The 14,826-nt window shown below is 33.4% G+C and overlaps 2 protein-coding genes across 2 annotated transcripts in view; both read left to right on the top strand.

Annotated features, from left to right (window-relative positions):
• Positions 1-1,036: 1,036 nt before the first annotated feature.
• LOC102600994 (AP-2 complex subunit mu-like) lies at positions 1,037-9,104 on the top strand. The gene is made up of 13 exons (XM_006362441.2): positions 1,037-1,324; positions 3,099-3,276; positions 3,705-3,795; positions 4,775-4,869; positions 5,049-5,138; positions 5,229-5,277; positions 5,354-5,492; positions 6,356-6,472; positions 7,324-7,414; positions 7,497-7,639; positions 8,224-8,338; positions 8,537-8,581; positions 8,660-9,104. The coding sequence occupies exons 1-13, from the start codon at positions 1,242-1,244 to the stop codon at positions 8,738-8,740; spliced, it is 1,317 nt and encodes a 438-aa protein (XP_006362503.1). The 5' UTR covers positions 1,037-1,241; the 3' UTR covers positions 8,741-9,104.
• Positions 9,105-12,476: 3,372 nt separating this feature from the next.
• LOC102601344 (AT-hook motif nuclear-localized protein 10-like) overlaps positions 12,477-14,826 on the top strand; it is a 4,501-nt gene continuing 2,151 nt past the window's right edge. Inside the window, exons 1-2 of the mRNA XM_006362442.2 lie at positions 12,477-13,111; positions 13,702-13,754. Of these exons, the coding sequence (XP_006362504.1) occupies positions 12,559-13,111; positions 13,702-13,754 (606 nt within the window). The 5' untranslated portion in view covers positions 12,477-12,558. The remainder of the gene's footprint in view (positions 13,112-13,701; positions 13,755-14,826) is intronic.

The raw sequence follows: 14,826 nt of genomic DNA on the forward strand, positions 1-14,826 counted from the left end.
TTTCAACCAAACCCGCCCATTTGACACCCCTAATTAAGAGTATTAGGAGAAATATTACATATGTTATGTATGATATTATTTAGTACTATTATAACTAATCCATAGATCATATATGGCGTTATAACTTATAAGTAGTAGTTAAACACTTTTAAAAAATCTAAAATGAGAAAGTGTAAATAAGGGTATTAATTGAAAACTTAAATTATGAAAAGTAAAACACACTACACAACACATCCAACATATTTCCACAAATAAGGTTTGAGGAAGATACGAAAATGTTATCCTTTTATGAGATAAAGAAACAGTTTTCAACAGTCTCTCGATTCAAACAATAAAAATAAAAGTAAGATAAATTTATAAACTACAAGTTAAACTACCGTAAGAGAAGTTAAAATGATATTATAAAGATCATGATAAACTCAAATGTACAATTCAACACTAGTAACAACAACATATTCAATATTGTCAAGCAAGTGTGGTTCAAAAAGGTTAACGTGTAGCTTACCTCACCAGCTTGTGAAAGTAGATAATTTCGTTTTGGCTTTTGAGCGAGAACATAGATATGCGATGCACCATTCTTTCTATTTTTCAAAGCACATCAAAATTAAATATTTATATTTAAATTTTATGTCTAATCAAATAGGTAATGTTGGGGAACAAAAGAAATTTCGCCATAATGATATATAATATTATTTAACAATATAGTTGTCCCGAAGAAAAAATAATTCAGATTAAATACTTTTAGAAGATAGAAGTATCAAAACCAAAAAATGGATTTTTTCCTTCTAAGTCGATACTCATAAGTTATATAATATCTATTTTTGAAGCTAACTAGTTCACATTCACAAAAAATCCCACTTTTAAACTTTCTACTAAAAACGACTCAATATCTTGACATAAAAATAATTTCAATACTTTGACATGCGAATTGAAATCTCTAATTAAGAATAAAAAAAACGAACTTTAAAATAAGGGCCTAAGGGGATAGAGTACTTTTTGAATTTTTCCCTTAATAAACAAATTCAAAAAAGCACAAATAAAGATCTCACCATTTTCATTTCATTTCTTCAGTCCAAAACAGTTACCTTTTTCTCCCCAAAATCACATGAAAAACCCTAGAAATCTCATTGATTTTTTGAACATAAAACTCAATTTGATCTGATTTAGTCCATCAATTTTATTTTTTTTGGATTTTATAGGTATTTTATTGTAAAATTGGATCACCTGTTTGATTAGCAGCCATGCCAGTGGCGGCTTCAGCAATATACTTTTTGAATCTCCGTGGCGATGTTCTTATTAACCGTCTCTACAGGGACGATGTTGGGTATTTTCTCATTTTTTAATTTATACCCAATTTCTTATATTTTGCTCAATTTTTACTTTGATTTTGATTTTGGGGACTTGTCTTTTTTTAATTTTGATGAATGAGTTCTCATATGATGCTAGAAAGTTTTTGTTGTAATGTGTGATGAGTGACGGAGCTAGTATTTTTCACTATGGGTACTTAAAATAATATAAATGTTTTTCCTTGAACCTCGCAGTGTGCACTCTACCCTTTGCAGGCCTCACTTGTGGGTTTATTTGAGTATGTTGATGTTGTTTTTTTTGGATTGAAAGTATAAATAAGTAAACACGTGAAGAAGCTAAGGGAACATAATTATGTATACATAATTTTTTTTTTGACTTTGTATATACATTGTAATTTTGCGGCGGGTGGGGGTTGGGTGAACTCCTTGTGCCCCCTAGCTCCACCCATGTGTGTGGTGAGCTTAACGTTGGAACCTTTTTTTTATGTTATTCCATTAGATAAGGTGATACTGATACCGGTTTGTTAGGTTAAGGTTTAGTTGTTTAAGTTGATGAACATAACAGATTGTTTGTAGTACTGTATGAGACAAACTAAGTCTTGGTGTAAAGTTTGCTGCATAAAGTAAAAGTTTGATTTCCTTGCTGACGTTTACTTGGTTTTGATTTTGGTACTTAATTTAAGAGAAACAATTGTTGAGTTGAATGTTGATGTATTAATTGTAGTCTGCTGCCAGATTTTTTTTCCTAATGTGTGGTTTGTTAGTTCAAAGTTGGAAACTTTTTTAATCTTATGGCATTAAGATCAGGAGATACTGGTTAGTTAGGTTAAAGTTTAGCTGTTGAAATTGTTAAACATAACAGATTGATTATAGTGCTGTATAACACAAACAACACAAACCAAGTTTTGGTGTAAAATTTTTTACCTAACTAAATTAGAAGTTTGATTTCCTTGCTCACTTTTACTTGATTTTGATTTAGGGACTTACTTTAAGAGATAAAATGTTGATTTATCTTTTGAAGTTTGATGAATGAATTGTAGTCTGCTGCTAGGAAGTTTTTGTAATGTGTGGTATCGTAAGCTCAAAGTTGGAACCTTTCTATTTTATCTTATCACCATAGTTAAGCTAACCTTAGTTGTTGAAGTTGTTGAACAAAGCAGATCGTTTATCTTGCTGTATAAGAAAAAGTAAGTCTTGGTATAAAATTTTGCCTAGCTGATTGAAAGTTTGATTTTCTGTGTGGACATTTGCATTTTTAATGTGAACTTTGTCATACTAACTAAGTACCATGTTGGAGAATGAATATTCTTCTTTGTTTCTTGTTTCTTATGACCCACTCAAAACTTTGGAATTTCTAATCTTGCCTCTTCAGAAAGTGAAGAAAATGTGTTTAGCTCATCATGATTTATCTTCGGTCAAACACATGTCTAACAGGCGCCTCAGTCCCTTGTATATAAATTTGTGTCTAATACAAAAATGTTTACATCCGAGAACGATGTGGTTCTTAGCCTGCTAATTCAGAAATTTTGTTGCTTCTATCTGTCTTTGTCCTTGCTTTGAGTCTTTGGCATCCAATGCCATCACTATAAATACTTTAAAATAACTTCTACTTACTCTTCTTTTTAGTTCATGTTATGAGTGCTTGTTTTTGTGTGAAGCAAACTAAGTTCGTCTTTCAAATAAAATGCATGTGAATCAATCATTGTGTCACCTGTGAGAATAAAGAAGTCGGTTACTACGTCACTTTGCTATATTTTTTATCTAACTATGAACCTTTTTAAATTTTATCAGGGGGAATATGGTAGATGCCTTCCGGATGCATATAATGCAGTCAAAAGAACTTGGTACATGTCCCGTCCGGCAGATTGGAGGCTGTTCTTTCTTGTACATGAGAATTAGCAATGTCTATATTGTGATTGTTGTTAGTAGCAATGCAAATGTTGCATGTGCATTCAAGTTTGTTGTTGAGGTAAAACTCTATTGCTTATTAGAATCATTCTTGCACTCTGACTGATGAATTTGGTCTCAACCACTGTTTTTTTATTTTTTGTAACGAAAGCTTTCACACATTTCTCTCCCCCCCCCCCCCCGTGGAGTAAGTGGAGAACGTTGACTTTTGCTCTCTTAGCATCAGTTTTATGTAATTATCTTATGGATTGGAAGCATTTCAGAACCAGTGTCTTAGTTTTCACTTTTCAATGCTTTAGTTTTATTGAATTTCTGCATCTTCCCAAATGTACTACATTCTCTCTTCTAAACAAGAAATCCTGGTACTTCTTAAGAAGTGGAGGTGAGAAAAATAATGTCATGACCATGACTTATTGCATAAATGTGTTCTGCTAGTGTTTTCTTTTTACCACCAGAATAATAAAACTGCAATCCCCAATACGCATGCAGGCTGTTACACTATTCAAATCTTATTTTGGTGGCGCCTTTGATGAAGATGCCATCCGCAATAACTTTGTTTTGATTTACGAGCTATTGGACGGTAAGCTTTGCAGAGAATATTAGTTTCTGACATTTTATCAGGGTTCGACAAGGGAAGCCTTTCTATGAAATAACTTCTTTTGGTTATTTTGCTTCATCATTGCAGTAGTAATGTTAATTTTTTGTGATTGTTCTCCCCCTGCTCCGTCTTCCTTTTCAATCTGGAGCAGAGCAATATAACATGTAGTGATAATTGGATAGAGCTAAGTTGCTCGGACTCTCCAAAAATATTGTCGCACCCGTGCCGGATCCTCCAAAAATGCACTACTTTTGAAGGATCCGACACGCACCCGATGACATATTTGAAGAGTCCGAGCAACATAGGGATAGAGTACGTCTATGAGGATAATGCAAAACGACAACAACATAACAGTATAGTTTCACAACTTGGGTCTAGAGAGTGGATTGGGGTTGTGCACGTATAAGATAACTAATGTTGAGAGATGCTTTATGAGCCTAAACCATGTCTATAGAGATGCATTAGGATATTTAGGTCTTGCTTAAGAAACTTTTGAAGCCTCTTTTATAACTGAAAGGAAAGAAGTACAAGGACAGAGATTTCGGTTTTTTCTAGTGAGACCCTATTTTTGTATCATTAATTTGTCCTTCAAAGAATTGCTGCTCAATGCACTGAGACAGGTCCATAGATCCTCTCTGGACATACCTTCTAGTTGCTGATATCAATTTTTTTTTTTAGGATATCCCTATTTAGGACAATATGCTGGGGTGCACTGAGTCAATATAGAATGTATTCCTGTAGTGTGACAGTTTACTAACATTTCAGTTTCCTGTAGTGTGACAGTTTGACCCAGCTATTGGCAATTTTTGGTTGCTTTTCAAGTCTGTCTATGGAAAATTAAGTACACTTATCTTCCAACAAGCAATTATCTACCTTGGAAGTTTAGTGCAATGTGTATGTGCTACATGCTTTTATGTCAAAAAGAGCAATCATTTTTTTCCTTTTTTGTCTAAAATTGCAGAAATTATGGACTTTGGTTACCCTCAAAATCTTTCACCTGAAATCTTGAAACTCTACATTACTCAGGAAGGTGTCCGGTCATCCTTTTCATCCAAGGTTAGTTATTTTTTCTGTGCTTGCTTTTGTAGTATGACAAAAAAAATGTTGAATAACTACCTGTTTGATCTACTTAATAAAATAATTCATGAGGGATATTATGCGGTGAGATAATAAATATGAATTTTGAGTATAATATCAATCTGGGTTTCCCTTCACAATGCAACATAATTCTGCAGCATGTAGATAAGCCAGTTCCAAATGCAACATTGCAAGTAACTGGTGCGGTCGGTTGGCGCCGGGAGGGTCTTGTTTATAAGAAGAATGAGGTGGTTTTTGGCTCTGTTTTTCTTAAAAATTTTACGATCTTTTATCTTCCCTAGTATACCAGCATTTGATGAAGGCTTGTGTATCAACAGGTATTTCTGGATATTGTGGAGAGCGTTAATCTCCTTATGTCTTCAAAAGGTAGAAATTTTGTAGTTTGGTAGGTGACCTTTTTTCTACCAGTTTTTGGTTCTCATTTAATATATTATACTTGCAGGTAGCGTCCTCCGTTGTGATGTAACTGGAAAAGTTCTCATGAAATGCTTCCTTACTGGAATGCCTGATCTGAAGTTGGGCTTAAATGATAAAATTGGTCTTGAGAAAGAGTCACAACTCAAGTCCCGTCCGACTAAGAGGTAGCGTCTGAATAATTGTCTGTGTCAGTCATATGATTGTCTGTGAGAGTGCTTCTTGTGCTAGTTGTTTCAGGAAATGTCACTTGAATGTTAGGGGTTGTTTGGTAGAGTGTATAAAAATAATGCTAAATAAAGTGTATTAGGCAATGCATGTATTAGTTATGCTTGCATTAATTATACGTAGATTATTTTTATGCATTGTTTGGTTTGATGCATTAAAAATAGCATGCATTGCATAAAAAAATTATTTACAAAGATACCCTCCACTATTATCTTAAAAAAGATGTGAAAAAAGGTTTTGAGGGGCAATTGAGTCTTTTATCATGCTAATGCATGCATTAAAACCATTGCATTGCTAATACCTAGAAATCCATGGTATTAGTAATGCACACTTGAATACACAATACTCGGAGTGTATAGCTAATGCAAGCATTAGTTATACATAGGTTGGAAAAGAGTACCAAACAAGATACTAGTACACAAGGCTAATGCGTGCACTATTTTTCCTAATACACTCTACCAAACGACCCCTTAGTGACTTCTGTGTTTCATCTATACCAATTGTTTCCTGGAGAAAGTTGAATCGTTTAGTTCTTTCTAACTCCCAATTTGACCTCATAAAGGAAAAAAAAAAGTAAATCATTTTTCCTGTCATTCAGTTAATTTACCTTAAAGAGTAAAGATGATAATCTCACTTTATCATGATTCTGCTTCAATCAGTTGGTTCTCCTTATCTGCAGCTTTTCAATGATAACTGTCCCCAAACATGTCGCAGTTTGGGCTCCAATTAGTTTCAGATGCTACATTTTTTGTTGATTATTTCTGTTTACTAACCTAGTATATTTCTCTGCTGCCTGGTCCAGCGGTAAAACTATTGAGCTCGATGATGTTACTTTCCACCAATGTGTAAATTTGACAAGATTCAACTCAGAAAAGACCGTCAGCTTTGTCCCGCCTGATGGTGAATTTGAATTGATGAAGTAAGTTCATACTTCTTTCTATACATCTTTGTTTTCTGGGCTCGTCAATCAGAACTATGTCATCCACAAATATCATGCACCAAGGTACCTCTCCTTGAATATGATGCGTCAGTACGTCCATAGTCAATGCAAATAAAAACAGGCTAAGAGTGTATCCCTACTGCAACCCCATTTAGTATCTTCTTTTGCTTATAGTGACATAATGTGAAACTCGAACCCCTCGATTTAGTTTGAAATTGAATCTCTTGGTTTTATAATTGGTTATGTCAAATTAACGTCTGCTTTCCTTATGTAATATTTACCTCATGTTTTATGCATTCAAGAATTTTATATTGGATATTCCAGCATCCTGATAAATCAATTTGTACATGTTCCCACTCATAAGTCATAATGTGTGTTCCAAACTCTTAACTTAATAAGTTGTTGAAAAGTTGAAGTATTAATGGAACTGCTTGAGAAGTCTAACAAGATACTCAATGCGAAAGAAGCACTGGAAAAAAATCTAGAATTTCTCTGAGCAATATAAACTGAAATAGTGTAACCTTTGAAGTGACGGAGCAAGTGTCAACTCTGAGGTAAGGGTAAATGTCTGGGGTACATTCTACCTTTCCCAGATCCCACTTTGTGGGACTACATTGGTCATTGGGTATGTTGTTGTTTACTTGGAAAGTGATGATGACCAGAGTTTAGAGATTGTATCTTGGCTTTTAAGCTCAAAATATGTAAGCCACTTGATTGTAAGAGGTTCAGATTATACCTACTTTTTTTTTTTTTGAAACTGGTAACATATTAAGATCATGGGCATACCTATGTATAATAGTGCCTGATATTGTTAAACTGTTTATCTTCAGGTACCGCATCACTGAAGGAGTAAATCTTCCTTTCCGTGTATTACCAACTATCAAAGAATTAGGCCGTACACGTATGGAAGTGAATGTTAAGGTTTGATATTGAATAAATTTTGATTTTAAACATCAATTTGTGCTTATATGATTTACTGTTGCTAACTTTGATTGTTTTTCAGGTTAAGAGTGTGTTTGGTGCAAAAATGTTTGCTCTTGGAGTAGTTATTAAAATTCCAGTGCCAAAGCAAACTGCTAAAACAAACTTCCAGGTGACGTCAGGGAGAGCAAAGTATAATGCAGCCATTGACTGTTTGGTTTGGAAGTGAGTATTCAATTGTTTAATCATGGTTGGTATATTTCTTGAAGATGTGGTCAAGGATAGTGGAACCTTCTTGTTTTTGTTTGTCCATGGTTTACCTGGACAGTAGGATAAGAGTATAATTCAATGTTAATACCTCTATTCCTATTGTGGCTAATTGGAGGAGTTAAATTTACTTGAGGCCAGCTGAGTGTAATATAACATAATCCAGATGGAGGAGGATAGTTTCACTAGGTCTTGGTTTTATAGAGTAACTTATGTTCAATTGTTTGGAAAATCCTATGTGTTTACTTTCTTCCCAATTGCTTTACCATTTTATATTAAAAAAAGGGCAGCCTGGGGCACAAAGCATCTTGCGTTCATGCAGGGTCCGGGGAAGGGACACACCCCAAGTGGTATGATGTAGATAACCTACCTTAATGCAAGCATTAGTGGCTACAGAAGTGTGGTTACTTTTATTTTGCTAAAAAATTAATAATGACCATGTCTTATTTTTGCCAGTAGGCATGTAGCTGTATTTGTACATTCTTCTGCAATAATGCTAGTTTCTAAACATTAGAATCTTCAATATGGACAACTTGGTGCAGGATACGAAAATTTCCGGGGCAAACTGAGTCAACATTGAGCGCTGAAGTTGAGTTAATTTCGACAATCACAGAGAAGAAGTCCTTGACTCGGCCGCCAATTCAGATGGAATTTCAGGTAAATATTTTCCCTCCGGAGAGACCTGATAACCATGTTCCATTACAGTTGACGATCTTCTTTATCCCTTGAATAGATCTTTTGGAGGGGGTTTATGGTTTTAAAGAACCCATTCAACCATGTTTCATCACTTTTGTGGCATTTCCTTGTATATTCTTTTGACTCTAGAGTTTATGACCAATTCATTATTCTTTGCAGGTTCCCATGTTTACAGCATCTGGATTACGTGTTCGGTTTCTCAAGGTATGTTTGCCAAACTTACAATTCAATAGTGTTGTTCTTTTGGTATGTATCCAGCTTCATATAATTAGCTTTGTGCAGGTGTGGGAGAAGAGTGGCTACAACACAGTTGAATGGGTTCGTTATATCACCAAAGCTGGTTCTTATGAGATTAGGTGCTAAGATGAAACAACTTACGTGAGTTTGAGGTTGTCGTTGAACAATAGCTCTATATTGATGGATGTAATCATACCAGCACTTGTGCACCGGATCCAGTCATGACTTTAAATGTGCTTGGACGAGTATAGTACTAGGATGGGCGACCCCCAGAGATTTCTCGTGTTTCATGTTGACACCACCTAGTTTGGAAATGAGGCAAAGCTTGATTATCTTTTTTCTTTTTTAATCCTTTGTTGTTGTGGTGAGTTCTTTATGAGGACTAAGAAGAGGCCTTTTGTCAATGCTATAGTTTGTTTCATATATTTTTCCAAAAAAATTATTGTATCTTGTCTGGTTCCTGGAAATGAATTAGATTTTTTTTCACAAAGTTTGTGCTTCAAAATTCATCTACTAGATAAATTTCGATCAAGTTACACGAAGTTTAAGGAAGTAATTTCTTCTTCGATGTGTCTGTTTAAATGATTTTGTTCGAATTTGGGGAGGATTTAACTTATATACTTGATAACATAATGAATTTAACTTAGTATACGCATATAATTTAAATAATTAAGAAACAATTTGAAGCTATAGGTATATATGTCTTCATTACTGCTTCAATTATGTATCTAGCTTCTAATTTGAAAAATAGATTTAACTTATATACTTTGATATCATAAAGAATTTAACTTGTAATAATAATTTGCAGAAATTATTTTAATATATAATAAGATATTATTACAGAAATTATTTTGGGAAAATTGTATGAAATATCAAACTATTAATTTAAATTAAATGTTATAGCCATAGTTTATTTTAATTGTAATTCGCAGCAAACATCCCATTTTTTTGCCATCTGATTCAATATACAATTAGCCATTTTCGGTATACAATTAGCCATTTTATACATTTCGGTATAAAATGTATAAAATGCGTTTTTATTTGTATAAAGCGAGAAAAAGTGTATATACAAATACAAATACATCTGTTTTCGTCCTATACACTTATAATTATATAAATACAGATCTTATTATACAAATTACAATGTATAAATGAATTTATACAAAACTGAACAGTTTGTATAAGATTGGATGTTTGTAGTGAATTATACAAATCAAAAGCTCCATAGTAAACAAAAAATTTGCCATGGAGCGCAATTATGCAAACTATAGTTATAACATACAAATATGATTTTTATGTTTGTTATATGTGAAAGTTGCTCAATTATTTTAATCTTTAATAATATTTTTTTTTTTAAAAAAAGCTCATCCACTTCAACTTTCTGTAGTAATTAGGGGATATCATTGAATCAAGGACTACTCTAATTAATATCGCCTACCAAACGAATCTTAATTGTACTAACACAAGAAGTATAAAAGAGGGAAATAAACCTAACTTTCAATTTTAATGTCGGTTACACTAATCAATTATCTTGGTATAATACTATAATTAGTCAACCAAAGAATTGGTGAGGATGGATTAGTAGGATAACTAAGTATCACACACCTAAGATAGGGAGAACTCATCCTATTTATAATTGGTCCTATTAAATTGAAGTTGTTGAGGGAGACTTGTGAATTTATTATTTTTGATTTCTCATTTAGTTTTGGTATCATATTGGGGTCTTGATTAATTTAAGTTTTTTTTACATAAGATTCATTTAACAGAAAAGTGTTTTTAACAAGAATTTTTTTTATATCAAAGCTCAAATTTGAATACCTATTTGAACATATGCACTGGTATTGATTAAAACAAATACATTAAGGTAAAATCCGTCCCATCTCGCATAAGGTAAAATTTGTCCCGTCCCGCATTCGTCCCTCTCCATTGCTATCCCTAAAGACAAATATAATTAACAAGGTAAAATTTGCAAGACACAAGTTATGCTTTATAAATCATAAGTTCAATTTTAGAATATGATGTCATGGTGTATGTTACTTGATGACATAGTTTTGATTGACGAGACTCGTGGTAAAATTAACGTTAAGTTGGAGGTTTGGAGATAGACCCGGTGTCTAAAGGATTCAAGTTAAGTAAGGTCAAGAAAACATACTTCGAATGCAAATTCAGTGATGTCATAAATAAGGTTGACGTTGAAGTGAGGTTTGATACACAATATCACCAACCATATCAGTGTTGGGTGGATGAAGTGGAGGCTCGCATCCATAGTCTTATGTGATAAGAATGTTCCATCAAAATTTAAAGGAAAGTTCTGCAGAGTGATAGTTAGCTATGTTGCATGTGGTGAAATATTTGTAAGTTAAGAACTCTCACATTTAGAAGATGAAAGTTGAATAAATGAAAATGTTACGATGGATATATGGACATATTCGGAGAGATATGATTAGAATGAGGATATATGAGACAAGGTAGAAGTGGCTTCAGTGGATCATAAGATGCGAAAAGTTAGCTGAGATGGTTCGGACATGTAGAGAGGGGATGCATGAATGCTCCAATGCAAAGGTTTGAGAGGTTGACTATGGATGATTTCACGAGAGGTAGAGGTAGACCGAAGAAGTATTAGGCTAAATATGATGCAATTTCAGTTTACCGAAGAGATGACCTTAGATAGAAGGGCAAGTAAGATACAAATTATGATAGCAGATTAATAGGTAGTAGTGTGTTGTCTTGTTGTATGTTCATATTAGTAGTCAAATATTGTTTATGTAGCTTTCTATCTACTATTTGTTGATTCTCTATACCTTGATTATCATATTATTTTGTTGTAGTTTATGTACCGTTAATATTTGATTTTTTGTTATTATCCTTTGTTTCTTGTACTTTTTAGCTGTTTTTTCTTGAGTTGAGGAACAACTGTGATAAGAAGTTTAGAACCCACAAAAATTCTCTAAACTTGTATCTTGTGAGTAAGATACTACACAACTTATATGTACAAGGCGAAAATTCTTTAAACTTTTGCCTTGCAAAATTAGGTCATAATTTGATCCATAAATTATCATTAAACGAGAAGCAAGGCAAAAATCAATTTGAGGGATAAAAACTAAATAGTAAATATCACCCGAAATAGGGTCAATAATGCAAAACTTGAACATATTTTAAAGACATAATTTTCAAAATCTAATTCAAAATATACGACCAAACTCTAATAAAGGTAAAAAGAATGTATTTAATTTTAGAGGTAATTATTCAATATCACTAGAAATAGTGGAAATTTGTGCAAAAAGTTTGAAAACTTCTAACATAAATACAATGATAAATATTCATGAAGTTAGTCAAGTTACGCAAAACTCATTCAAACATCGTAATTATCAAAAACAAAAAAAAAACAAAATTTTCAAAAATGGTCAAATTGTCTAGGGAGGATAAAAAAAACCAACTGGAGGGGTAAAAATTACTACATTAGTCCATTTTAATTGTCATAATTTCCTTTTTAGAGTCAAACTATAAAAACTTTAACTAACATTTTACAATGCATTTTTTCATCATATTGATATGAAAAAAATTGCAATTTACAGTACTTTTTGTATAGTTTTTGACTATCTAAATTTTTTGTTTAAATATCGAATTAATGTAATATAATTTAATTTTAAAAATTAGTCAAATTAACTTTTGAAAAACGTAACATGACAAATAAAAATGGACTGAGAAAATATCTATCACTCAAAACAAAAGCAATTCTTGCAAAAACTTTGTAATTTTTTTTGAAAATATATAGTCAAACATAATTAAACCTAAATTTAATGAAACAACCCTAAAACTAAAATTAGCAAATAAAACTCATTTTTTTCCCTTTCTCCTTTTTCTTTTAGAATAGTGAAAATACCTTTCTTCTTCTTCTTCTTCTTTCTGTTTTTTTTTTTTAAGAGTGAACTCATTTCTCTTCAATGGATTCTGAAGAATCCCCATTTGCACACCACCCATCCCAATTTCTACAACCACCCCTACCCCCACCACATAGCCATGGAACAATGGCGGTGGCACCACCAACCCCACCACCACCCCAACTCCTACCCAACCAACAAGAACAATTCAGCTCGTACATTTTACCTACAAATGTCATTTTTCAGCAACCCCAACAACAGCTTAACCTTCAATTTCCATTCAATTCAGTTTCTGATCAAAACCCAAATCCCAGTTTTCTTGATGATGGATCATCTGTTGCTGCTGCTGGGGCTGTTGCTGGGGCTGTTGCTGGGGCTGTTGCTGGGGCTGGGGCTGGGGCTGGGGCTAAGAAGAAGAGAGGTCGCCCCAGGAAGTATTCAACTGATGGTAACAACGGTTCGGGTGTTTCTGCTACTCCAATTGCTCAAATTCCGGTGAATCAGGCTGATTCTGGCGTTGGTGGTGTTAATGGGGGTGCTTCTTTGGAGAATTCCTCTAAGAAGGTTCGTGGGAGGCCACTGGGCTCTGGAAAGAAGAAAAAGCAAGAAGCTTTAGGTATATACATGTGTCTTCATTATTGATTCAATTATATATCTAGCTTTCTAATTTGGGAAGATTTAACTTATATACATTCATAAAGTAAAGAATTTAACTTGTAGAAGCTTTAGGTATATATGATTATGTATCCATCGTCTAGTTTGGGGAAGGAATTAACTTGTATACATGCATAAAGTAAAGAAATTAATGATTATGCGTCTAATTTGGGGAAAGGAGTTAACTATATACATTCATAAAGTAAAGAATTTAACTTGTATACGTTGATAACGGAGATAGTTAAGAAACAAGTAGAAGCTTTAGGTATATATGATTATGTATCTAGCTTCTAAGTTGGGAAGGAGTTAACTTATATACATTCATAAAGTAAAGATAACTTGTATACATTGATAATGTAAATAATTAAGAAACAAGTAGAAGCTTTAGGTATATGTGTTTCATTATTGCTTCAACTGTGTATCTAGCTTCTAATTTGGGATTATGAATCTAGCTTCTAATCCGAAGTTCACTTAGTTTGAATGTTGGGAAGTGAAAGTCTACCAATTTAGGACCTGCATCATTGTAATATTGGGTTTCTTGATGGTTGGCAGGTGCAGTTGGATTTGGATTTACACCGTATGTGATCCCTGTGCACATCGGGGAGGTAAAACATATTTCGCTTACTCTGATTAACTTGTGTATTTTACAAATGCTGTATATTCTTGTTCTGCAATATGCTTGAGTTTCGAATGTATTAAGAGAGAAAAGGGAAAAATTAATTTACTTCTGTATTTATTTTTTTGTCGGCCTCCTTTCTTTGTCTTTGTTGGTACATCAATAATTACTGTTGTAAATTCATGTGACAGCATCAGAGTTTCGTTTTTGTGTTCCTTCCAATCATCATTAATTTTTTCCCTTTTATTATCATACGCTAGATCCTGGTCCTTCCATCTTAATGTCTCTTTTTAGATGCATTTGATTTTTGTTTTTTCTTGGCCTCCTTATGTTTTAGGAAATCTATACTTTTTTAAAAAAAATCTCAAACATTTTAATGAATTACTTGGAGGATGTACTTTTCAGCTTTTTTGATCAGATATTGTTGAAGGTGGCGTAGTATCTTGGTGATTGAGTTGCTAGGTTAAACGTAAAGTGGGCTATGGAATTGTCTTTTATCTGTGAAAAGTTTTTTCTTAAAAAAAAATGTGCCCCTAGTTTTGTGCTTGCAAAAGGTTCTAGCATATTTTGTTGCATCAGTTGTTGTTTATTATCCTCAATTACTGCATTATGAAGGCTTTCTTTATCTGTCTTCAGCTGTGCAAGTCTTATCATTTTTTACGGGTAGAGTTGTGTTTCCTACAAATTTCCTCCACAAGTTATTTGTTTGCTTTTCCTCCTGTAACTTCCTGCGCCTAAGCCCCCTCTATCTCTCTGTCTTCCTATTTCTGGTCCCTATACTTAGCTAATTTAAAAATTATCCAGAACTCTTCTCATTCCCCTATTCTAATGCTCAGTCCATTCTTCGATTTGAGGTGCTTAATGAGTCCTGGGCGTGATCTGTGACAAGAGTATAGTTAGGACCGTCTGGGTATGGATATTAATTTCGGATTTTTTGAGAAGTTGGTAGAATTAGGATTTGATTGGTCGGTCCGATAAAGGGTTTTTCTTTTTAAAACAAAATGCAAATTTCAAGTGCCAGTGTGGCATTATGGGATATAGTGGTGGGGTCGGGGTGGGGG

Source organism: Solanum tuberosum, unplaced genomic scaffold, assembly GCF_000226075.1.
Source record: "Solanum tuberosum cultivar DM 1-3 516 R44 unplaced genomic scaffold, SolTub_3.0 scf00402, whole genome shotgun sequence".
Classification (NCBI taxonomy): Eukaryota; Viridiplantae; Streptophyta; class Magnoliopsida; order Solanales; family Solanaceae; genus Solanum; species Solanum tuberosum.